At 47.4% G+C, this 26,912-nt stretch overlaps 1 protein-coding gene across 4 annotated transcripts in view; it reads right to left on the reverse strand.

Moving 5' to 3' along the window:
* Positions 1 to 26,912, reverse strand: part of scn5lab (sodium channel, voltage gated, type V-like, alpha b) — a 273,446-nt gene that overhangs the window by 223,233 nt on the left and 23,301 nt on the right. For 2 of the 4 annotated variants that reach the window (XM_041183161.1, XM_041183162.1), the window contains exons 2-3: positions 21,099 to 21,207; positions 4,853 to 5,174 (exon numbers count right to left, since the gene is read on the reverse strand). In XM_041183161.1, coding sequence (XP_041039095.1) covers positions 4,853 to 5,116 — 264 coding nt within the window. In that variant the 5' untranslated portion in view covers positions 5,117 to 5,174; positions 21,099 to 21,207. Of the gene's footprint in view, positions 1 to 4,852; positions 5,175 to 11,083; positions 11,197 to 21,098; positions 21,208 to 26,912 lie in introns of those variants that run through there. The other 2 variants (XM_041183164.1, XM_041183163.1) reach the window with 2 other exon arrangements.

Below are 26,912 nucleotides of genomic sequence, written 5' to 3' on the forward strand. Positions count from 1 at the left end.
AGTCTTTGGGATATACAGCCTGCTTACCTAGCATCATGCTGGCACTGAAATTCATATACCACATTACTCATCTGGGCCTGGAGGGAATCCCATGGCAACACCATCTATTTGGATATATCATTAAAACTGAACTCAACTGCGCAAGTAGCCAAGTTCATAAGCTAGCTGTTTCACGCTGCTACCATGCAGTAGCAACATGAGTGTATTCACCACTAACAGGATGCTGCCGTCAAGCCAAAAAGGTGTTGTGCCTATCACACAAATTAGCAATGGGCTATATGAATTTCAGTGCCAATGTGATGCTAGGTATGTAGGCCACACATCCCAAAGACTGGTGGATTGTATCAAACAGCAAGTCCCAGCCACTGTTCACAATGGGCAGGGTACAGACCGTACCCAACCAGCCCCTGCTTGCAAAACTCAAAACAGTGTCCAACATTCGATGTGATTCCTCAATTGGAAAAAATTTGCTAAAAAGTCCTGTGTGCTAAGAATTACACTGACAACCAATTTAAGATTGTCAGTTGGGTTCGCAATATGGTGCATTTGCGTGTACTGGAAACTGCATATATTAATACACAGGACCCTGTTCTTTGCAGACAGAAAGAACATGTACACACATTGCGCCTGTTTCAGCTAAACAAAATAAGTGACAGCCATTCACTGGTTCATTCCTCAGGCCAATCAGAGTTAAAATCACCAACTGGCCCATTCTCTATGACAACGCCTCTACCAACCAGATTCCACTTGTCAACCAAGTGGAACCACTTGCTCTCTTCTCACATGGCATAAATTGTTGTTCACTTTACATTTGGTATTCTTGTCAATTGTCCGGATGAGTGCAAGATGAAAAGCTTCGACAAAATACTCTCTTTTTTCAGCAATACTCAGATTCTGCAGGTGATGGAAGGAACTAGATTATAGTAGGCTGTGGGCCACTTGATGTTGGTTGCCATTTCTAGGGTGTGTGGAACAGTAATCCTAGCATTGCTAGAACAGGTAGATGAACCACAATATCAAAGGGGCTGACGTGTCACAGGACAGGGCTTTGCAAGATCTCACCAAAGACTGTTTCTTATCACCCCGAGTATGGACAGGGTGAGGGCACTCAAGCACTTTGCTGCACAATGACCCATTGATTTGGAAAGGGAGGGGCAGGATGGTCTTCCTAAGCATGCAGTGGAGGAGACTCAGCTATGCGAACCTGATTGTCATTCAGTAACCAGGCCATTACTGCACCTTCCTGCGAGTAGTATGCAAAAGCTGATCTCCAAACGCTCAAAGGAAACCTGAGTACCAGAGCTAGCGTCTGATTAGCTGCATTTCCTTTGCTACTATTTCAAATAGCATAGAACACCACATTATTCTGCTGTTTCCATAAAAGTAGTGGGGGTGTGGGCACGGGGTGGGGGAGGGGGTGCGATGGTGTTCATGAGCGAGTGACCAGTGTCTGCACGCTGCTTGCATGTATAGTCTACACTGACCTCAGTGCGGCACTGCCTTATCTCAGCTAACATCTCCACTCACTGTCAGGGCTTTGTCACTGTGGGCGTCCTACGGAGTCTCATTTCTGATTGTGGACTGTGAAGGCTGCTGTCTCTAAACGCAAAAGGCCTCATCAGACGTGACACTGTCTGGGAAAGCACGCACGCTGTGTCTACAGTGTTGCCCGGTCATTACTTTAAACACTGGCAAGTGGCACCTTCTTGTACATCAGTGGTGGGAACGGTGAGCAGAGGGCGTATCGAAAGCAGCCGGTGGACTTTGACAGAGCGCGGCACTGCGATTAAATCTGATACTTATCAGGCCTTCGAGGGAGCGCCAAGGTGCTGAGGTACGTTGTCAGCCTCGAAATATGAAACAAAACACAAATCCATCACATTATATGGCCTTGCTGGTGGGGTTTGAAATTTCCAGTGCTCCCATGTGGTTGGTTCCCATGGAAGTCAGATTCCGGAAAACCGGAAAGACCAAGGGAAAGTCAGGATTCCGTGGCAGGGTACTCGGACAAGTGCATTTTTTTTTGATCTCTGATTATATAAGGGAAGGTGCTGGTGGGCGCTATTGACGCTCACCATGAGGCACTAGGCAGGTTAGCCCCACCAGATGTCCTCTGGTGTTCAGCACTTTTTTATTCTTGCTCTTGTCAAAACACTAGAATCCATTTCAGCAAGCAGCCCAGCACATGTAGGGACACAAAGAGAGAAGACAATCATCTCAAAATGTTCATGGGTGATGACGTGAGGAAGGTTACTCGTTGCGTTCCTGTTACAGGAGGATTGGGGGAGTGGGTGCAGTGGGGTGGGTCTATTCAAAGTGAGTGTGCATCACACGTTTCTAAAAGTAATTTACAGGATGTGAGAATCGCTGGCTGGGCCAGCATTTATTGCCCATCCTTAATTGCCCCTTGAGACGGTGGTGGTGAGCTGCCTTCTTAAACCGCTGCAGTCCATGTGGTGTGGGTACACCCACAATGCTGTTAGGAAGGGAGTTCCAGGATTTTCATCCCAGCGACAGTGAAGGAACGGTGATATATTTCCAAGTCAGGATGGTGAGTGACTTGGAGGGGAACTTCCAGGTGATGGCGTTCCCATCTATCTGCTGCCCTTGTCCTTCTAGATGGTAGTGGTCATGGGTTTGGAAGGTGCTGTCTAAGGAGCCTTGGTGAATTCCTGCAGTGCGTCTTGTAGATAGTGCACACTGCTGCTACTGTGTGTCGGAGGTGGTGGAGGGGGTGAATGTTTGTGGATATGGTGCCAATCAAGTGGGCTGCTTTATCCTGGATGTTATCCAGCTTCTTGAGTGTTGTTGGAGCTGCATTCACCCAGACAAATGGGGAGTATTCCATCACACTCCTGACCTGTGCCTTGTGGATGGTGGACAGGCTTTGGGGAGTCAGGAGATGAGTTCCTCATCGCAGGGTTCCAAGCCTCTGACCTGCTTTTGTAGCCACAGTATTTATATGGCTAATCCAGTTCAGTTTCTGGTCAATGGTAACCCTCAGGATGTTGATAGTGGGGGATTTAATTGTTTGGGGAATGGTGGGACAGTGAGAGGTGGGATGCCATGTAATAAAACCTCCCCAGGTTTGCAATTCTAGCTGTGAGTCTAGGAAACTTTAAGCTCTTCCCAGCACAGAGCCAACTCTCCTTCAGTTTAATTCCATTTAAATGTGAGAAAAGTGATCATTGAGTTCTGGATCACGCCTGAAATGTTTGATTCCCCACAGTCCCTGCAAAAAAAAACTCCAAAGAGAATGGTGAAATGACCAACCACATTAAACAGAGCAATTGATTTGGTGGAGTGAGGATCATTGTTCTGCTGCTGCTATATTGTAAGGGCTGCTCATTACTAAACTGAGCCTGTATAATCAGCTCACACACTGGCTATGTCCATGGTGGTTTCCCAAAAAAAAGCATCATTTTTTGTTCACTACACATGGTGACACTGCCAGTCCAGACAGGATGGAGATGGTTAAGTCATTTCCCTGTCAATCACACCCAAAGACCACATTGCTGTATGTGACTGGGGCTGATTTTAAGTTCATAATTTGATTTATGCAACTATCCTCCGCTCGCTACATTTTTCTGGACAAATAATCCATTTGCATTATGCAATTATGCTTGCTCACTGCAAATAATCCATTCTCATTATGCAAACATGCTCCACTTATTGTATTTTTGCAAGAGAAATATTCATGCATTATGCAACTACCCTTCACTCAGTATATCTCCTGGAGAAATAATCAATTTGTATTATATGACTATCCTCCACTCACTGAGATTTTGATGGAGACTCTGCTATTGTCATGAGCTTTGGTGACCGTAGTTCGTTGAAACTTAGTTTAACTGGACTCTGTTTAGTAAATGAACTTTGCTGTAAAATAGACTCTGTTTGCTGTAAGATAGGCCGTTTGCTGTAAAATAGACTGCTGTCAAATGGACTCTGTCTGCTGTAAAATAGACTGTTGTAAAATAGACTGCTGTAAAATAGACTTGGTTTACTGTAAAATAGACTGTCTGCTGTAAAATAGACTCTGTTTGCTGTAAAATAGACTTGGTTTGCTGTAAAATAGACTCTGTTTGCTGTAAAATAGACATGGTTTGCTGTAAAATAGACTCTGTCTGCTGTAAAATAGACTCAATTTGCTGTAAAATAGACAGTTTGTTTTAAAATAGAATGTTTGTTGTAAAATAGACTGTTTGTTGCAAAATAGACTCTGTCTGCTGTAAAATAGACTCTGTTTGCTATAAAATAGACTTGGTTTGCTGTAAAATAGACTCTGTCTGCTGTAAAATAGATTTGGTTTGTTGTAAAATAGACTCAATTTGCTATAAAATAGACTGTTTGTTGTAAAATAGACTGTTGTAAAATAGACTCTGTATGCTGTAAAATAGACTCTGTTTGCTGTAAGATAGACTCTGTTTGCTGTAAAATAGACTGTTGTAGAATAGACTTTTTTGCTGTAAAATAGACTCTGTTTGCTGTAAAATAGACTCTGTTTGCTGTAAGATAGACTTGGTTTGCTGTAAGATAGACTTGGTTTGCTGTAAAATAGACTCCGATTGCTGTTAAATAGACTCTGATTGTTGTAAAATAGACTGTTTGTTGTAGAATAGACTCTTTTTGCTGTAAAATATACTGTTTCCTGTAAAATAGACTCTGCTGTAAAATGGACTGTTTGCTGTGAAATAAACTGCTGTAAAATAAACTCTGTTTGCTGTAAAATAGACTCAGTTTGCTGTAAAATAGACTTGGTTTGATGTAAAATAGACTCTGCCTTAAGTCTCACTAGCTGACATGGTGTTTTCAATCCTTATTATGTGGTTTGTTTTTGCTTTTCACTGCCTACCTTCTTGTTGCTGTAGAAGGAATCGAAGTCCTCCAAAGGCTGCCCGATGAGATGCGGTGGGACATCACCATAGATGAGCGGCAGCTGTTTTCCTGCCTCCAGGTCAGCATGAGGACTGGGCATTTCCTCCTCACTTTCCTCTTTGCTATCTTTCTGAGCGCTGCTTGCCTGTTCCTCAGCGATCCGCCTCTCAATGGCAGCCAGGGACTCACGAGTGAACCGACGCAAGCAGTGATGGCCTGACGGTACAAACAGGAGTGCCATCTTTTCATCCTGCAACTTCTTGACTAGTTTTTTACTGCTGAGTAATGGAATTGATTATCTGCACAAAACAAAAGCAAAAAGAGAAACGTCAGTAGATAGCGAACACAACGTCATCGTACAAAAGCCCAAGCCGAGAACGAGCTCATTAGACGCGTCAAGTCGGCACCATCCAGAATCGACGGGCGGAATTTTCACCTCTCCAAATTGGAGGCGGGCGGGTGCAAAAATCGGCCGGGTTTCCGATTTGCCAGCACTATCGCCCACTGAGCCGTTTTCCCAGAGGTGGGGTTGGGGAGGGAGGACGCCAACAACGATTGATGTAAGGGACAAGCCAATGAAGGCCATTTATCAGGCTCTGACTGGGATTGTCCAGGCAGCCTGCAAGGCCCCTTGTGGTGTTGGGCACTAGGCTGTCTCCTGGAGGGGTGGGGGGCGGAGGTGGGGGTTGGGGTGGGTGCATCTCCAAGAGGCAGGCCGGTGGACTTCCCATAGCTTTGCTCACAGGCCATCCTGTGGAGGGGGGGCAGTTTTGCCTTCACAATGGCGGCCCGACTGCTGTGCTAAATTTTAATTTAATAGTTTCAAAAGTTGCTGAGGAGGGTGTGTCAAGATGGACGCGCTCTCTCTCTCTCTCTCTCTCTCTCCCCCTCTTAATTGGAAAGGCAGCCTCCAGCTCTGAGAGCTGGCACACCGTCCTTCACTGGATGGTGAGCGTGCCCCCTGGTCACTCATTGGGAAAGTCAGTGGTGGGTGACTGTTCCCTTCACCCCCCTGCTGCGGGGTCGCGTCCCCCCCATTAGACTCCGACATCAGGGTTCCCCCCCCCCCCCCCACCCCCCACCACCCCCCCCCTCCCCCCCCAAAACTGTGCACCAAGATCTCTCACACACTCCCTCACATTCCGTCTGCCAACCCACTACTTTAAGGTGCACAAAGCACTTTCCATATTCCCCCATTAAAAAAATAAACACCCTCAAGCGCCGCTGGTTCTGTCACCCTCAGCCGTCCCCAGTTGATAATAATGCAGTTTGCTTTAAAAATGTCAGGAGATCCTGAATCAACTACCTTCTCTGAGCCATGTCTTAAATCTCTGGCTGATAGTTTCGAATTTTCTGCTTCAGTTCAATGCTGTTTGCCTGAGTTAAACAGCTTGCTCACTTCAACCTTATCAAGATCTTCTATTATTTAAAAGGCCCATTTAGTTTGATCCTCAACCTTCTTTCGACCAGAGGGAATAACACTGGTCAAAAAGAAACATGCCATAAAGCACACTGTATTAATTGTCTACAATGACCTGGTGGTGCAAATGGTGCATTGCCAGTCCCAGCTGTACTTCTCCCTCAAACTAATTGAAGGTTTACATTTAGTCGTGAAGGCAGTGAGTCGAATTTTTTAAAAATTCGTTCACGGGATGTGGGCGTCGCTGGCTGGACCGGCATTTATTGCCCATCCCCTAACTGCCCTTGAGAAGGCGGCGGCGGTGAGCTGCCTCCTTGAACCGCCGCAGCCCATGTGGTGTAGGTACACCCACAGCGCTGTTGGGGAGGGAGCTCCAGGATTTTGACCCAGCGACAGTGAAGGAACGGCCGATATATTTCCAAGTCAGGGTGGTGAGCGGCTCGGAGGGGAACTTGCAGGCGGTGGTGTTCCCCATCTGTCTGCTGCCCCTTGTCCTTCTAGATGGTAGCGCTCGTGGGCTTGGATAGTGCTGCCTAAGGAGGCTCGCCAAGGGGGAGGTGGTTTCAGAGGTGGGGGCTGGAGGAGGGGGGGGGAGAAAGTCGAATGGCTGCATGTCCGGATGGCTCCCGGACGCCGTCCCACCTCAGAGTGAGATTCCTGGGGGCTGGCTTCCGCTGGAATTGGAAGCCTGATCCACGGAGGGGGTGGGAGGAGGGTGGGGGGGGGGGGGGCAGCCAATTTGGCCAATTAAGGCCCCGTCCAGGGGCCAGTTTCAGAGCCTGGCAGCATTTTCCCAGCATCAGATCGGCAACCCTGCTGAGCTCAAGGGCCAGCAGCGCCTTGGAGGTGACCTCCCGGCGGCCAGCTGGAGGGTCAGTGCCACGTCCTCTCGCTGACCCAATGAATAAGGCTGCAGGCGCAGCCGCAAGACTTATTGTGGAGGGGGCTTCTCCACCAAACGGATGACCCTCGCAACTGTGGGCCTCCCTTGGCTTCAGATTTTCAGCTGACTTCTCAAGAGGGTCTCCATTTTGAGGCACCCTCGCATTCGCCTTTCCATCTCTGCAGCGCGCACCTATCCTGCGGCTGGCTGCCAACCGGCCTGTGCTGGGGGCCTTCCCTTTGGGCCTCCTGCCCAGCAACTTGCCCGCCATCCTTAATTAGATGGCAAACATGGAGGTGGCTAATCAGGAGCCCGCCTCACGTAAAGTTAGGCCGACAGGCACCTCGACGGCGAGCGTGGTTCTTGGGGCCCGCATGTGGTCCATGAGAAAGTTCCGCCAATTTCTTTCCAACCGTGTCTTCCACTTATAGCGCGTCCAGCATTTCAAACAGCGCCTCATAAAGTTTTACAGGGGAGATAGGGTGCAGGAGACGAGGAGGATTAAGGAGGAACGTGTAGAAAGATGAACCTAACTGTTCGCCGGATTTTGAAAGAAGGGGTTGAGGTAGCAAGCCAAAGTGGTTTTAGGAGACACTTCCGAAGGTCTAGTGACTGAAAGGTCAGTCTCCAGTGATGCACTGGACAGAGTGAGGGTGAGCAGTAACATGGAGTCATTGAGGAGAGAACCTGTGCAGAGAAAATCAGAACGGCTAGAGGAGATTCCTGAGGTGTGACGAAGAGAGAAAAAAAAAAACACTTGCATTTATATAGCACCTTTCACAACCTCAGGGCATCCCGAAGTGCTCTACAGCCAATGAAGTACAGCACTTTTGAAGTGTAGCCACTTATTATTATAGGAGATGCGGCAGCCAATTTCTGCACAGCAAGCTCCCACAAACGTTAATGTGCTGATGACCAGATAATCTGTTCTTTCAGGAGCTGGCTGAGGGTCAAATGTTGGCCAAGGCACCAAGGAGAGCGCCCTGTTTCTCTTCGAATTAGGAACATATGCCTTTTTACATCCACCCGAGAGGACAGGTGAGGCCTTGGTTTAAAGGTTGACCCAAAAAATGGCGCCCCCAACAGGGCAGCACCCTCTTAGCACTGCACTGGGAGCATTAATCAAGAAACTCCAGTCTCTGGAGTGAGGCCCAGATCTACAAGCTTCTGACACATGGGGTCACAATCAGCTCTGTCGCAGGTTATTGTGGGGCACATGTTTCAAAAAATATATATATTTTTACTTTAAATATACATGATATAGTTAAAATAAGATCTGAAAAAGAAATAAATGCTTGCATGCGTTGTATCCTTTGCAATGAAATGATCTTTATAAGGGACTGCAAGTGGTGAGAATCTCCCTTAAAACATAATTAGAAATGGCTCTTGGAGGGAATATGTTCTGAGCTAAATTAAATGAGATGTTGAACTGGCTTCTTCAGGTGAGTCAGATTAACAGATTGCCATTTAGCAAGTGACAATGAACCTACAGAGGGATTCTCCAAGCTGCAGATAATCTGCCAGCGTTTGAAGTGCTAATAGCTTGGGCTCCCACAGATACAAGCAGGCGATGGAGCAGATTCTACACACTCTTCCTGAAATTGGCACAACGTGAGATACTGTGGATACTCAGCAGTTAATCCTCCATATCGGTCAGGCTACCATAGTGACGAGGGGGTGGGTGACAGTAATTGGCCATTTCCCCTCGGGTAGAATGAGTGAAGGGGCGTAAGGAACATTTAATCACATTGGAACATAAGGAATAGGAGGAGGAGTAGGCCATTCAGCCCCTCGAGTCTGCTTCGCCAGTCAGTAAAACCATGGCTGATCTGATGTGGCCTTAACCCTTGTTAAATGGCGGAGCAGTCTCGAGGGGCTGAATGACCGCCTCCTGCTCCTTGTTTGCATGTTCTTATGTTGTTCCTCGCTGTCCCTCATAACCCTTGGCTCCCTTGTCAACCAAAAGTCTGTCTAACTCAGCCTTGAATATATTCAGTGACCCAGCCACCACTGGTCTCTGGGGAAGAGAATTCCAAGCCCTACCAATTTCCTGAGAGAAGAAATTTCCTCCTCGTCTCCACCTTAAATGGGAGTCCCCTTCTCCTAAAATTGTGCCCCTTAGTTCTGGGTTTTGACCATGAGGGGAAACATCCTCTTCAGCATCTACCCTGTCAAGCGCCCTCAGAATAGGGTCAATCCTCCTCCTGGAATGGCCGGGAGTCTCCTGGAATCGGCATCAGACTCCAAGTGGCTCTCAAAAGCAATCCGGGAGATTTCCGAAGGCAAAGGGGTCACTCCTGCACCTGTCACCGGGAAAGGAACGGACAAATTGATGGCATAAACATTAACCCCGCTCGACAGGATTGTTTCCCCACGTTACCTTGGGAACGATACCCATTGCTCAAAGAATATAACCCTGCGCACTCAGTGCTCACAACATCTCTAATCAGTAAATGTGACCGGGCGAGCTCGCCGACAGGGACAGGCTCAGGCCAGGCTGAGGGGGCGGAACCACAATCCTAAGCTGCTGTCGCGCTGGGGACTCGGTTCGTGTGCCGGACACTCCTGGGTTCCGCGAGTGGGCTTTAGGGTGGAGTGCCCGGCTCTGGCTGTCTGTGCTGTAAGTGCAGGAGCCAGACGAAAACGGTTGAAATATCGATATTTCAATACACATCTCAGCTCAAGTCGAGCTGCTGGAGGCAAGATAGACAGACGGCTATTTCCCTATCCATGCTAAGATCTGTCTGCCAGTCGAAGGCGTTGGTTTAATTACTCATATCACTGGATTGGTAGGGTAGTCCGAGGACTTTTATAGTGTTTAGCATCGCATCAGTTGCAGTTGTTGCAAAATTTGATGCAGTATTAACTCAATCAGCGAAGCGCTGGTTAATCTGTTTTCTCCTGCTCTTGGGATTTTGAACCCCGCTTGCGTTGGGAGCCAGAGTTAAACATGGAAAAGTCCCCCCAGGTGGCTGTTGTGGGGGGAGAGGAAGGAGAAACCAAAAAAGAGGAATAAACGTCAAAAAGCTGAAGCTGGGAGAGTGGCCAAGGGAAGCGGGGTGAGGCGGTGGGACGGGTGAGAAATTGTGCCTGCGGAGAAATTCACCCGCTTGCGCCCCGCCGCTGGCTTCCTGTGACATCACTTCCTCCGACGCTTCCCGGAATACATCAGCCCGAATTGGCAGCCCTACCTCAGAATCTAATATGTTTCAACAAGGTCACCTCTCATTCTCTCTAAACTCCAGTGGCGACAGACCCAACCTGCTTCACCTTCCGTCGTAAGACAGTACCTCCCAGCCCTACAGCCCCTGGCCGGCTAGGTAGACAAGGTCAGCAGGTGTGTGGACAAACCATCGCCTCCAAGTCCCACTCCATCCCAACCCGAACCTCTCTCTCTCTGTTCCCTCCTCGTCATTGGTCAATATTCTGGCAGCACTATGAGGTGGCGCACCTTCCTCTCAGGGGCTGCAGAGGGCGACACGTTCGCTACCTCCTCAGGGGCAATTAAGGCCTTCCCAGTTTGCTGACTTTTCACTTTTTTCATGGGCTTGATTAATTGGGAGGAGGAGCCAGAGAGAGAGAGAGAGAGAGAGAGTGAGAATTCCTCTCACTTTTGCTCTATTCAACCTCACAGAATCACATTAAATTGAAGCAATCGTTTAAAATAGTGCAAAACCAATAAATTGTGAACAAAACAGTGAGCCCTGGCAATATGAAGTCCTTTCCATGACAGGCAGGCAGGGTTAAAATCATTCTTCAGAGCCCCCATTCCCCTTAAGGTGGACCTACCTCAGTTAACATGCTGCTATATACTGCAACTTGTGACATAAGGCTTGTCTAAATATTGTCAGTGACAAATATTTAAATGGCTTAGTACCAAAATAACACATTAGTGAGCCTGTTACCTCACAGCCCAGTGATCCTGGATTCCAGCCCAGTGATTCTGATCCTGCACCTCTTTCCCAGAAGAAGACTTGTAAACAAACACTTTGCTTCAACACATCTTCCACGTGGCCTGTACAGTTTCCAATAGTACCGAGCAAGGCCCCTGTAACAGTTACTGCCGACCTGTCATGACACAACAACATCCATTCGCCCATAAATCAGCCTCTGGGCTTTCCTTCACTGCCAACATAATGTAATAACCAAGTCACTAAATTACAAAATGGGGTCGGAGTCGTGTTGGTTTAAATAATGCTTCCCTTCTGAAACTTTTTCCACAGAGATCAAACCCGCCCATGCTGCAAAGTGTCAGTGAGGAGAGAGAAAGGAAACCCCATATGGTTCTTCGTGGAAACACAGGATGATGCAGCAACAGGAGGAGGCCCATCGTGTTTGTGCTGGCTCCTTGCTGGAGCTCTGCTCCCCACTCCTCCACTCTTTCCTCGTAGCCCTGCAAAAATGTCTTCCTTTCGACTTTTATGACTGAATCGTCTTCCACCTCCCTCGCAGACAGCAGATTCCAGGTCACAACACCTCACCGTGTAAAGAAATACCACACCCCCCCAACCACCCCCCCGCCCCCCACCCCCGCCTCTGGTGCTTCTGCCGATCGACTTCGAACCGTTCCCTTTAGCTGCCGCCTCTTCCACCAATAAAAACTGTTTCCCCCGTTCGCTCTCTCAAGAACGAGGGGGGCACAGATTTAAAGTGATTCGCAGAAGAAGCAAACGTGACGTGAGAAAAAAAACTCTTTCACACAAACGAGCGGTTTGGGTCTGGAAGGCGCTGCCTGGATGGGTGGTGGAGGCAGGTTCGGTCGAGGCATTCGAGAGGGCATTAGGTGATTATTTGGATAGAAGTAATGTACATTGGGGGGGGGGGGTGGGTGGGGGGGGTGCAGGGAAAAGGCAGGGAAATGGCACTAGGTCATAACGCTCATTGGGAGAGCCGGAGCAGACACGATGGGCCGAATGGCCTCCTTCTGTGCCGTTAAAATTCTGTGATTCTATCAGGACCATTCGGGAATTTGAACGCACCTATTAAATCTGCTCTTAACCTTCTCTACTCTAAGGAGGACAACGCAAGTCTCTTCACATAACTTTCGTTCCGATTTTCGGAGTTACACAGTTGACTCAATGATGTTTAGGTAGTCACGGCCAGTCATTAATCCTCCTCGATCTTTTATGATGCTTCCTTTGATCGTGGGCTCATTCTGCATCCAGTGCTATGTCTTTCCAATTGGCACGTAGCATCTTACCTGGATCCCTGTGGCCTTGCAAATCCGCTTTCTCCTTTTGATCAGTTTTACTGAATCCTGACTAAAAGCAGTGGTCAAAATTGGGTATTTTAAACTCTGTCAGCCAGCTGTCGGCTTTTCGCCCAATGGAATAACTGCAAAATATGTTTTATCCAGCTGCCGATTGATCATTGGCACTTCTGTTCTTTGTAATGTCTTTGCTTGCTAATGAATTCTACATGAAAGAAGAAAGACTTGCATTTCTCTCTCTACCCTTTTTAAGCTCACCTTCTGGTGAAGCACTCATCCCTGCCTTTGTTATTTAACTATTCCAACACACTCAGGCTGGTCTCCCACATCCACCAGCTTGATCTCATCCAAAACTCTGCTGCCCATATTCTAACTCAGGCCAAACCCTATTCTTGACAGTTACATCTACCTCTGTCTGCCACTAGGTCTGGCTGACTCATTATCAAATGCCTCCATGTCCTCAAACCTCCCTATCTCTGAGATCTTCGCATTCCTCCAATTCTGGCCTTTTGCTCATTGCTCTACCATTACAGCCAATGCCTTCAGCTGCCAAGACACTAAAGGTCTGGAATTCCCTCCCTACTCCTCTCTGCCTCTCTACATCTCTCTCCTCCTTTAAGGCACTCCTTAAAACCTCATCTTGTTGTGCAGACTTTTGGTCACAAAATGACAAAAAAGACCATGTCAGAGGCCAGGAATCCTGCAGTGAGTAACTCACCTCCTGACTCCCCAAAGCCTGTCCACCATCTTCAAGGCACAAGTCAGGAGTGTGATGGAATACTCCCCACTTGCCTGGATGAGTGCAGCTCCCCCAACACTCAAGAAGCTGGACAAAATCCAAGATGGAGCAGCCCACTTGATTGGCACCACATCCACCACCTTAAACATTCACTTCCTCTACCACCAATGCACAGTAGCAGCAGTGTGTGTACCATCTGGAAGATGCGCTGCAGCAACTCACCAAGGCTCCTTTGACAGCACCTTCCAAACCCACCACCACTACCATTTGGAAGGACAAGGACAGCAGGTGCATGGGAGCATCACCGCCTGGAAGTTCCCCTCCAAGTCGCTCACCATCCTGACTTGGAAATATATCGCCGTTCCTTCACTGTCGCTGGGTCAAAATCCTGGAACTCCCTCTCTAACAGCACTGTGGGTGTACCTACACCACACGGACTGCAGCGGTTCAAGAAGGCAGCTCACCACCACCTTCTCAAGGGCAACTAGGGATGGGCAATAAATGTTGGCCCAGCCAGCGACACCCACATCCCGTGATAAGACTATGAAAAAAGAAAACCTGCCCTGAGGTATCTCCTTTTGTGGTTCAGTGTCAAACTTGTTCCTGTGAAGTGAGTTGGGGCGTTTCACTACAGCAATAAGGTCCTATTCAAGTGACCCCGAGACTTTAACTCTGTTTCCCATTCTCCACAGATGCTGCCTGACCTGCTGAGTGGCTCGTCAGCGTTTTCCATTCGTGTTTTAGTTTCCCAGCACCTGCGGTATTTTGCTTTTGTTTGCCTGTCCCATGTGGTCGCACTCCATAACCGTATTTCAAAAGGAGCCTCTCGTCGGTGGGGGGTGTTCGGAGGGAGGGAGTGAAGTACGAACAAAATGAACAAACCAAAGCCAAAATGGTGTGGATGCCGCAGATCAGAGCAAAATCCAATGAAGTCTTCCTTTCTTTCTGGAATTTTATTCTGTCGGATCAGCAGCTGTTAATTCCGTGGCTTCGAGTTGTTCAGGTTCCTCCAATAGGAACACCTGAAGCCACCTGTCACCTCAGCTGACCATGCCAATGGCTCAGGAGAGAGGGAAACTCGTATCTATATATAGCTCCTTTCACAGTCTGGAGAACCTCCCCAAGCCCCTCGCAGCCAATGAAAGGCTTTCTTGGTGTGCAGTCACTGTGGTAACGCAGCAGCCAGGCTCCTTCATTGGCTGTCAAGCACTTTAGGATGCCATGTGGTCAGGAAAGGCGCTAGGTAGATGGGCACGTCTTTCTTTCAATTCCCCTTTCGTTTGAGCACAGCAAGACCCCACAAGCAGCAAAGCGATAACGATGAGATTAACTCTTTTATCAAAAGCCTGGCTACTTGAGGGATACATATTGGCCAGGACATGCGGAGAGAGCTCCCCTTCTCTGCCATGAGTGGCTGCCACTCAGGACCGAGCATCTACATTCAAATTCACCCCCTTCCAAACTATTTGCATCCAGGCAAAACCTTTTGCACTTAGCCTTGGCACAGAGAACTTAAACAGATCGATTTATGTACCAAAGATTCCAGGTAGTGTAAGATAAGATACTGTACATGTCACAATGCTTTAGAGTCAAAGGCTGCCCTTCTATCTTGAGAACTTGTAAATGAATGTAATTTCTGGCTGGGCATCGATTATCTATTTTGTGTTGTACACTATTAATAATGCATTGCAATAGATTACTGCTCGGGTTTTAATGATATTGATTATTACGACAGCCATGAATATTATAACAAGTATGAATCATCAGTACTCGGATCCTTGGCTTCTAACAGCACTTTGAGGAGGGCGGGTGAAGTGAACACATCACTGAAGTAATTATATCTGTCGCATTCTAACCCAACCGGAGTGACGAGCGAGGGAAAGGAAAAGAGATTTACCCATTGCACAACAGCATGAGGGACACTTGCTGTTCCTTTCGGTGCAAATCCCTCAAAATTGGAGGAAGTGGCACAGAAGGTCACAGAACTGTAAGTTCAGGTTCCATTCGGTGCAAATCGAGGGCTGGATTTTTAATGCAGGGAGGGGAACACGGTCCCCAAATGAATCCCGGATCCTGACCCTGCGCCTGAACTGCCAGCACTATCTCTACATGGCTTTGTTAAATGTGAATTGGCCAGGAGGTGAGCTCGGTGCCCAATTAGAGGTGCCAAGTGCTTCTAAGAGGCAACCAGGGAGCTGCCTGCCTGGTGTTTGCAGCAAAGGGTGGAGTAGTGGTACTGTCACTGGACTAGTAATCCATAGGTCTAGGGTAATGTTCTGGGGGACTTGGGTTCAAATCCCACCAAAGCAGCTGGTGGAATTTAAATTCAATTAATAAAACCTGGAATATGAACCTTGACTCAATGATGGTGACCATGGCAATCTATAACACAGGACTACTTGTGTGTCAAACAGCATAAGCAGCAAGTGATAGACAGAGCTAAGTGATCCCAAAGTCAATGGACTAGATCTAAGCTTTGCAGTCCTGCCACATCCAGTTGTGAATGGTGGTGGACAATAAAACAACTCACTTCATGTCACACAAGTTTCAGGCAATGACCATCTCCAACAAGAGAGAATCTAACCATCGCCCCTTGATGTTCAATGGCATTACCATCACTGAATCCCCCACGAGCAACATCCTGGGGTTACCATTGACCAGAAACTGAACTGGACTAGCCATATAAATACTGTGGCTACAAGAGCAGGTCAGAGGCTAGGAATCCTGCGGTGAATAACTCACCTCCTGACTCCCCAAAGCCTGTCCACCATCTATAAGGCACAAGTCAGGGGTGTATTGGAATAGTCCCCACTTGCCTGGATGAGTGCAGCTCTCACAACACTCAAGAAGCTTGATACCATCCAGGACAAAGCAGCCCGCTTTATTGGCACCACATCCACAAACATTCCCTTCCTCTACCACCGACGCACAGTAGCAGCAGTGTGTACGATCTACACGATGCATTGCAGGAATTCACCAAGGTTCCTTCAACAGCACCTTCCAAACCCACAACCACTACTACCTAGAAGGACAAGGGCAGCAGATAGTTGGGAACACCACCACCTGGAGGTTCCCCTCCAAGTCACTCACCATCCTGACTTGGAAATATATCGCCGTTCATTCACTGTCGCTGGGTCAAAATCCTGGAACTCCCTCCCTAACAGCACTGTGGGTGTACCTACACCACATGGACGGCAGCGGTTCAAGAAGGCAGCTCACCACCACCTTCTAAGGGCAAGTAGGGATGGGCAATAAATGCTGGCCCAGCCAGTGAAGACCACGTCCCATAAATTAATTTAAAAATATCATTGATGTAAAAACCCATCTGTTTCATTATTCCCCTTTAGGGAAGGAAATCTGCCATCCTTACCCAGGTCTGACCTATATGTTACTCCAGGCCACTGCAAAGTGGTTGACTCTTAACTGCTCTCTGGAACGGCAATAGCCCTGGTAAGTCACCCAGTTCAAGGGCAATTAGGGAGGGACGACATTGCTGGCCTTGCCAGCGATGCCCACATCCCGTGAAAGAATTGGAAAACCAAATGTCGGGGACTGCTGCTGCCTTGCCAAAGAGAGCAGGCAGCTCCTTGGCGTTGGAAGGAGATGGACAGTGGCCTTACATGGCGAGGTAGGACCAATGCTCGTGCCCACACTGGTTAGCCCCAGAAATATATAAAAACTCCGCTGCAAATAACATGACTGGGGGCCCCTGGTGAAACCAGTGCCTTTGCAGCGTCGGATAACAAGGCTGGTTGAGCTCAGCTGAAAAACCCCTTCGAAAACTCAACTCCGATCTCTTTCAGCTCCTCAGCAAGCTGCCCAAGGAGCTCAAAGGGCTGTTAATCGGCACCCGGCACCTTCCCCATTCCCTCCCACACACCCGCCCCCCCGCCACCCCTTTGGAAATCCGTGGTGTTCCGAAGGTGTCGACAGGATCCAAAGATGCTCCCCAGGACACCCCAGCTTTCAACGCGCTGTGCCCGGACTGCGCCTCTAGTTTAAAACGCCGGCCCAGATTTATTGAGCTAGCCTTTAAAAAAAAAAACATCGTGCTACGAGTCATTCCACCCCCAAAACCAGGCAAGCCCCGAAGGCAAAGTAAACACCATTCGGGCCTTGTGTTCAGTGCATTGGCCTGCAGCCCTTTCGGGAGGCTCTTACGATTAAACTGAATCTTTTGAGCGACACGGACACATTTTCAAAGCTTTTCCTTTTCCCACTGGCTAAGAAACTGACTGTTATACCCCAAATAAAATGAGCAAATATCTCTGTGTTTTTTTTTTAAAGAATTCTTTCAGTTGTTTTAAAACTGCAGGCTTGACAGCCTGAGTAAAGAATCCTTCCTATTTTGTGACGATTCCAATCTCAGCTACATTGCACCCCATTTTATAGTTTATTATATCAAGTAGCGTTCTTTTAAAAGGCCAATTATTTAATCGTTTACGGTAAGTTGTAATATGCGGCCTGATGGTGCTGGGTGGGGGGATGTGGTGGGGTGGTAGTAATGCTGCTGGACTAGTAACCCAGGGCAACATTGCCCCCCCCCCCCACCCGCCCCCTCCAACCCCTGTGGGGGTGGGGGGACTGCGGGAGTGGGCACAAGTGGGCGCACCTCTGATCGCCGCCATTTTACGTGGGCGGGCCAATGAAGGCCTGCCCAGTGTGTCATCCACCAGGAGGCGCTGTGCGCTCCCTGTGCGGGCGGTGGTGGGGGGGGGGGTGGTGGTGGTGGGGGGGCTGGGGAGGAGGGGGGCGGATTCCCTCAGCCGGGAATGAGGCCGCAGATCCCCACCACCACACCCCCCCCACCCCCCACCCGCCCCCCACCCCACCGAGGCAAAGTGCTGCCTCGGGGAGATCGGCTCCGCTTCAAATGTTGAAATAAAAGGCGATAAAATAATTTCCCTGCCTCGTCCCCTCACGTGACACTGTCGCGTGAGCTGGGGCCCGTGGATGAGGTTTCGGGCTCTTTCCGAGACCCGCGCCCGAGTTCCCGATCTGCCCACCGACCCCGGGTCCATCCATCGGGTTAGTTGGTTTTTTTTTAAATGGCTTTCACGGGAAACTGAGGATCGAAATGACGCGGGGTGATGTCGGGATGAACCCCGGCCCCTGCTCGCCGACCGGAAAAATCTGCCCCCCCCCCCCCCACCCCCCCAACCAAGAGACCCAGCTAAGGTTCCGGGGACGTGGGTCGAAATCCCACCTCAGCAGACGGCAGAATTTGAATTCAGTTTATAAATCCGGGATGGGAAGCCAGCCCCAGTGTCGGTAACAGCGTTTGCCGCGATTGTTGTAAAAGCCCTTTAGGAGAGGAAATCTGCTGTCCTTGACTCTTAACTGGGCCTTTGAGGTGGACTCACGTGCCGCTCGTGCTAAAGGCAAGTAGGGGACGGCCAACAAATGTAGGCCTTGACCGCATCCTGTCCCACGATGGGATAATGGCAGGTTTGCCAATGGCCTCAGGTGAAACGTGAGCAGAAGCAGTGCTTCCCAACACGAGCACCTTTACCCCCTAAGCTCGTTCTGCCGAAACAATCTGAAGCATTTCATATGAGATGAAAATTGCCCTCGAAACGCAGTGACCCACCTTCGACCCGTGAGGCCGCACCGGTGGCAACCAGGACACACGACCGGCTGGTGTCTCTCAGGGTTTCGGGGCAGGATTTTGCCCTCGCTGGGTGGGCCCGGCAAGGGGCGGTCGGGAAGACGACCACTGCCCGCGATCGGGGCCCGATTGAGGCCCGCCCAGCGTGAAATGCGAGCGGCAGCGCTGCCTGTGCGGGCGGGGGAGGGGAGCGAGCGCGGGGGTGGGGGGGGGTGGTGGGGGGGGCTGGGGGGTGTACTTCACGCTGAGCTGCCTCGGAGAGAAGAAGAGTTTTAAAAGTGACAAATCAAGATTTTAGAAATGGGACAAAGCATGTCCCTATCCAGCCACAGGAGTAGGGACCCGTTATAAATACATTTTTTTAAAAAACCTTATTGTATTTCTGTTTGATGTTGGAGATCCCATCCCGGCCCGTGGACGAGGTTTCCAAACAAATGCAAAGGCCACTTGGCCGTTTTCACCTGCCCCGCCCACCTTGAGGTTGGACGGGCAGTGAAGGATTGAGGTTAATTATCTTTCGAACGACCCTCATAGACCTTTGACTTGGCGGCAAAGGTGCGCTGCCGATTCCTGCTGACTGAAATATCGCACAGCCGGGCATCGATGTCAGGACTCTCGCCCCGACGTCAGCGCTGGTCATCTTACCCTCGAGTGGGTCTGGCGAGTGCCCGGCCACTGAGGTAAAAATCCCACCCTTGAGGGACGAACGTAAGGGGAGAATCTTCAGATCCTCTTCAAGTCACATGACGGAACCTTTCACACCCAACCGACCAGCAGGGTGGTTCCTCGGTGCGGTAGGTTTCGTGAATGAACGCGTCGATGCCAATGAATCTCCAGATAGTGTGTTTCAAGCTTGAGGTCAGGGGAGGAATAAAGTGGATGTGTGTTCCCCGGAAAGTAAGAGCCTCAATGGGGTAGGATTGAGGGACGTACTTACAAAGCAACAGCGGTTACCCATAACAAATGCACTCAAAGCATCGGGGTTCATTACTAGAGGGGTAGGATTGGAAAGCCAAATGCATGTTGAAGTTACAGAGGGCCTTGGTCAGACCACACAGGGTGCTGCAAACAGCTCTCTCCATATTATATAAGATATAAAACTGCTGCAGAAAGTACAAAGAAAGATTTATAAGGATGACACCAGAAAGGAGGGCATTCAAACATCAGGAAAGATTGAACAGGATAAGGCGCTCCCCTTGGAAAAGAGGGGGCTGAGAGATGACCTGATAGATAACCTCAAGATGACAATGTGGTTGGATAGATTAGACCAAAGGAGGATCTTTCCACTTGTGAGGTATGTTAAATAGTCACTCCTAAATCCACTAGGGAATTCAGGAGAAACGTCTTTATCCACAGGGTGGTTAGAATGTGGAATGCACTATCACAACGAGTGAGTGAGGTAAGTAGCATAGATACATTTAAGAGGAAGTGGAAGAGATAAGCAGCGTGGGAACAGGAATAGAGGATTATGTTGGTAGGTTGCGATGAAACAAGATGGGACAAGTCTTGATTTTAGCATTTCTTACAAGTTGCACGCTTGCTTCCAGTAACATTTTTCCTGTCACATTTTGTTGATTGTTAGAAAGCAGCATCCTCTAACTCCTGACCAATGGGAGACCTGCTAGCCCAGATGAGGGATAAATGACACTTGTTCCCCTTCCCTCTAAAAAACATAACTGGGATGAGATTTTATCAGCTTCATGTACATCCAGTACAATCACTATTGGTGTCAGAGGCTTCACAGAACTGGATGTGTGCAATGGGCTAGAAGGAGAGGGTACTAGTACATCATGTGCAGTGTAAAAATTCACCCTGATTGTATGCAGCCCCTGTAAGTCGTGGAAGCCTGTGTTAGATTCAAGCATTCCTGAATATCATATTGGCAAAAGTCAAGTCTCACAATTTGAGAGTGATCTCAGTGCACATTCAGTTTGTCACCTTCTACTTAGGCTCCAAAAGAGCTTGGCAGAGGAGATGTGCAGCCAAAGTCCCATCAGGGGATGGGAAAGATCCCTTGTGTTTTTTTCGAAGAGGAGCAGGGGAGTGCCCTGGCCAGCGTTACCCCACAAAGCAATATCTCCAGAAAGCTGATTCACTCCAACCGCGGCTATTGAAGTCTTGCTGTGTGAAAATTGACAGCCTTGTTGTTCAGAATAAAAGAGTGTCTACACTTCCACAGTAATTCAATGATGTGAAATGCGGAGGGACACAAAGGAAATTCTGCTCATGCCTCCTTTTCTTTGAACAGGCACATTCCGAACAGGCAAGCTGTTCAATAAAATGAGCCAGGCACCTGAATTTTGAAGCAGTGTGATTATACCAGCAGTTAATGCAGAAATGATCCAGATTAGAAACTATATTCACCTTGCTGCTGTGGATTTCATTCATACCATTGTCAGCTCCTCCCTGCAAAAAACAGGGCGACACCACTGATTATTGATGCTAAACCAGCCATCTTGACTCATCATTGGAACTAGAAAGAAGCAGATTTATTATTGGAGGCTACATTCAATTTCCATTCAAATCCTAACAAATCTTCAGCCTCTCATAGGTAAAGAAGGAAGGCTTGATACTAGTCAAAGAAGAATACAGCAATTCTCCAGGGGACACAGGAGCTTTTTTATTCTAGCTGTGCGCAATTTAGATGATTGCGTTTCCTACCTTACAACAGTGACTGCGTTTCAAAAAAAAAAAAATAATTGGCTGTAAGGTGCGATGAGACATCCTGGACACAGGAGACACACTGAAATAGGGTGTAAACACTGAACCAGAACAGGGCACAATGAACTGGAGCATGGGCTCTGCATCAGGCTGCACACAGAAATACAGAGTACACACTGAAATAGAGCACACACTGAAATAGAGCGCATACTGATACAGAGTACACGTTGAAATAGCGCACACACTGAAATAGAGCGCACACTGACATAGAGGGCACACTGCAATAGAATACACACTGACAGAGAGCACACACTGAAATAGAGCGCACACTGAAATAGAGCACACACTGAAATAGAGGGCACACTGCAATAGAGTACACACTGACATAGAGCACACATTGATACAGAGTATGCACTGAAATAGAGTGCATACTGAAATAGAGCGCACACTAAAATAGAGTGCACACTGTCATAGAAGGCACACTGACATAGAGTACACACTGCAATAGAGCGCACACTGAAATAGAGTGCACACTGAAATTGAGCGCACACTGACATAGAGGGCACACTGACATAGAGGGCACACTGACATAGAGTACACACTGACATAGAGCACACATTAATACAGAGTACGCACTGAAATAGAGCGCATACTGAAATAGAGCGCACACTGAAATAGAGCGCACACTGTCATAGAGGGCACACTGAAATAGAGTACACACTAAAATAGACCGCACACTGACATAGAGTACCTACTGCAATGGGGTACACATTGAAATAGAGTGCACACTGACATAGAGTGCACACTGAAATAGAGCATACACTGACATAGAGTACCCACAGCAATACAGTACACACTGAAATAGAGTGCACACTGATACAGAGTAAGCACTGAAGTAGAGCACACACTGATATAGAGTACACACTGAAATAGAATACACACTGAAATAGAGCGCATACTGAAATAGAGTACACACTGAAATAGAGCACACACTAAATTAGAGCGCACACTGAAATAGAGTGCACACTGACATAGAGTACCTAATGCAATGGAGTACACACTGAAATAGTTTGCACACTGAAATAGAGTGCACACTGAAATAGAGCGCACACTGTCATAGAGGGCACATTGACATAGAGTACACACTGACATAGAGCAATGCTGAAATAGAGCACACACTGAAATAGAGTACACACTGACATAGAGCACACATTGATACAGAGTACGCACTGAAATAGAGCGCATACTGAAATAGAGCGCACACTGAAATAGAGCGCACACTGTCATAGAGGGCACACTGACATAGAGTACACACTGAAAAAAAGCACACACTGAAGTAGAGTGCACACTGAAATAGAGCATACACTGACATAGAGTACCCACAGCAATACAGTACACACTGAAATAGAGCACACACTGATACAGAGTAAGCACTGAAGTAGAGCACACACTGATATAGAGCACACACTGAAATAGAATACACACTGAAATAGAGCGCACACTGAAATAGAGTGCACACTGAAATAGAGCAGACACTGAAATAGAGCACACACTGAAATAGAGCACACACTGCAATAGAGAACACACTGAGATAGAGCACACACTGAAATAGAATACACACTAAAGTAAAGCATACACTAATATAGAGTGCACACTGACATAGAGTACACACTGCAATAGAGTACACACTGACATAGAGCACACACTGAAATAGAGCGCACACTGAAATAGAGCGCACACTGAAATAGAGAGCACACTGCAATAGAGTACACACTGACATAGAGCACACATTGATACAGAGTATGCACTGAAATAGAGTGCATACTGAAATAGAGCGCACACTGAAATGGAGCGCACACTGTCATAGAGGGCACACTGACATAGAGTACACACTGCAATAGAGCGCACACTGAAATAGAGTGCACACCGAAATAGAGCGCACACTGACATCGAGGGCACACTGAAATAGAGTACACACTGACATAGAGCACATGCTGAAATAGAGTACACTGAAATAGAGTGCACACTGAAATAGAGGGCACACTGCAATAGAGTACACACTGACATAGAGCACACATTGATACAGAGTACACACTGAAATAGAGTGCATACTGAAATAGAGCGCATACTGAAATAGAGCGCACACTGTCATAGAGGGTGCACTGACATAGAGTACACACTGACATAGAGTACACACTGACATAGAGCACATGCTGAAATAGAGCACACACTGAAATAGAGTACACACTAAAATAGAGCGCACATTGACATAGAGTGCACACTGAAATAGAGCATACACTGACATAGAGTACCCACAGCAATACAGTACACACTGAAATAGAGCGCACACTGATACAGAGTAAGCACTGAAATAGAATACACACTGAAATAGAGCACACACTGAAATAGAAGGCACACTGCAATAGAGTACCTAATGCAATGGAGTACACACTGAAATAGTTTGCACACTGAAATAGAGTGCACACTGAAATAGAGCAGACACTGAAATACAGCACACACTGAAATAGAGCACACACTGCAATAGAGAACACACTGAGATAGAGCACACACTGAAATAGAGTACACACTGACATAGAGCACACATTGATACAGAGTACGCACTGAAATAGAGCGCATACTGAAATAGAGCGCACACTGAAATAGAGCGCACACTGTCATAGAGGGCACACTGACATAGAGTACACACTGCAATAGAGCGCACACTGAAATAGAGCGCACACTGAAATAGAGTGCACACTGAAATAGACCACACACTGACATAGAGGGCACACTGACATAGAGGGCACATTGACATAGAGTACACACTGACATAGATCACATGCTGAAATAGAGCACACACTGAAATAGAGTACACACTAAAATAGACCGCACACTGACATAGAGTACCTACTGCAATGGAGTACACACTGAAATAGAGTGCACACTGACATAGAGTGCACACTGAAATAGAGCATACACTGACATAGAGTACCCACAGCAATACAGTACACACTAAAATAGAGCGCACACTGATACAGAGTAAGCACTGAAGTAGAGCACACACTGATATAGAGTACACACTGAAATAGAATACACACTGAAATAGAGCGCACAATGAAATAGAGTACACACTGAAATAGAGCACACACTAAAATAGAGTGCACACTGAAATAGAGTGCACACTGACATAGAGTACCTACTGCAATGGAGTACACACTGAAATAGTTTGCACACTGAAATAGAGTGCACACTGAAATAGAGCATACATTGACATAGAGTACCCACTGCAATACAGTACACACTGATATAGAGCACACACTGAAATAGAATACACACTGAAATAGAGCACACACTGAAATAGAGTACACACTGACATAGAGTGCACACTGATACAGAGTATACACTGAAATAGAGCACACACTAAAATAGAGTGCACATTGAAATAGAGTACACACTGACATAGAGTATCTATTGCAATGGAGTACACACTGAAATAGTTTGCACACTGAAATAGAGTGCACACTGAAATAGAGCATACACTGACATAGAGTACCCACTGCAATACAGTACACACTGAAATAGAGCGCACACTGATACAGAGTAAGCACTGAAATAGAGCACACACTGATATAGAGCACACACTGAAATAGAATACACACTGAAATAGAGCACACACTTAAATAGAGTACACGCTGACATAGAGTGCACACTGATACAGAGTACACACTGAAATAGCGCACACACTAAAATAGAGCGCACACTGAAATAGAGTGCACACTGACATAGTGTACCTACTGCAATGGAGTACACACTGAAGTAGAGTACACAATGAAATAGAGCACACACTGAAATAGAGCACACACTGAAATAGAGTACACACTGAAATAGAACAGACACTGAAATAGAGCACACAATGAAATAGAGCACACACTGCAATAGAGAACACACTGAGATAGAGCACACACTGAAATAGAGTACACACTGAAAAAAAGCACACACTGAAGTAGAGTGCACACTGAAATAGAGTACACACTAAAGTAAAGCACACACTAATATAGAGTGCACACTGACATAGAGTAGACACTGACATAGAGCACACACTGAAACAGAGTACACACTGAAATAGAGCATACGCTGAAATGGGGTGCACGCTGAAATAGAGCACATACTGAAATAAACCACACAGTGAAATAGTGTAACCACTGAAATAGTGTGCACACTGAAATAGGGTGCCCACTGAAATAGAATACACACTGATATAGAGTACACACTGAAATGGAGTACACACTGAAATATAGTACACGCTGAAATAGAGCACACACTGAAATAGAGTGCCCACTAATATAGAGCACACACTGAAATAGAGCACACACTGAAATAGAGCATACACTGAAATAGAGGACACTCTCTGAACAAGAGCAAAAATTTTGAACCAGAATGCACACTGAATTAGAGAGAACTGAAACACTGAATTAGTGTCTCAAATAGCATGCATACACTGAAGTAGAATGCACAATTTTTACTAGAGTGCATAGTCTGATCTTGAATTTGAATTCAAGATTCAATGGCATTAGCATTGCTGAATCAGTCACTACCAACATCCTGGTGTTTACTATTAGAGCCCAAACCGTGAATTTGAGTGTACACTCTGGAATTGAGCACACACCTTGAATTACAGCGCACAATCTGAATTAGAGCAAATATTGTGAACATGAGCAGACGCTGAATTAGAGCGCACACTCTGAATTAGAGCACACACTCTGAGCTAGAGTGACCACTCCAGAATTGAGAAGTGTTATTGATCCAAACTGAATTGGGCCAGCAATATTAATGCAGTGGCTACAAGAGCAGGTCAAAGGCTGGCTATTCTGTGGAGGTAACTCACCTCCTGACTCCCCAAAGCCTGTCCACCATCTATAAGGCACAAGTCAGGAGTGTGATGGAGTACTCCCCACTTGCCTGGATGAGTGAAGCTCCCACAACACTCAAGAAGCTCAACACCGTCCAGGACAAAGCAACCTGCTTGATTGGCACCACATCCACAAACATTCACTCCCTCCACCACCGACACACAGTAGCAGCAGTGAGTACCATCTACAAGATGCAGTGCAGGAATTCACCAAGGCTCCTTCAACAGCACATTTGAAAGCAACAATCTCCACCACCTTGAAGGACAAGAACACTAGCACCTGCAAGTTCCATCGCAACACACGCACCACCCTGACTTGGAAATATATCGCCATTCCTTCATTATCACTGGGTCAAAATCCTGGAACTCTCTCCCTAACAGCACTGTGGGTGTACTCACACCACATGGACTGCAGCGGTTCAAGGAGACAGCTCACCACCACCTTCTCAATAAACACCAGCCTAGCCAGTGATGTCCACATTCCTTGAATGAGTAAATTAACAAAAAGTACACCCTGTGACCTAGAGCTTGCACAAGAACTATAACGCACACTCAGAATCAGAACACAAACTCTGAATTAGAGCACACACCCTAAATTAAAGCACATG

The sequence above is a fragment of the Carcharodon carcharias genome, chromosome 3 (genome assembly GCF_017639515.1).
Source record: "Carcharodon carcharias isolate sCarCar2 chromosome 3, sCarCar2.pri, whole genome shotgun sequence".
NCBI classification, from domain to species: domain Eukaryota; kingdom Metazoa; phylum Chordata; class Chondrichthyes; order Lamniformes; family Lamnidae; genus Carcharodon; species Carcharodon carcharias.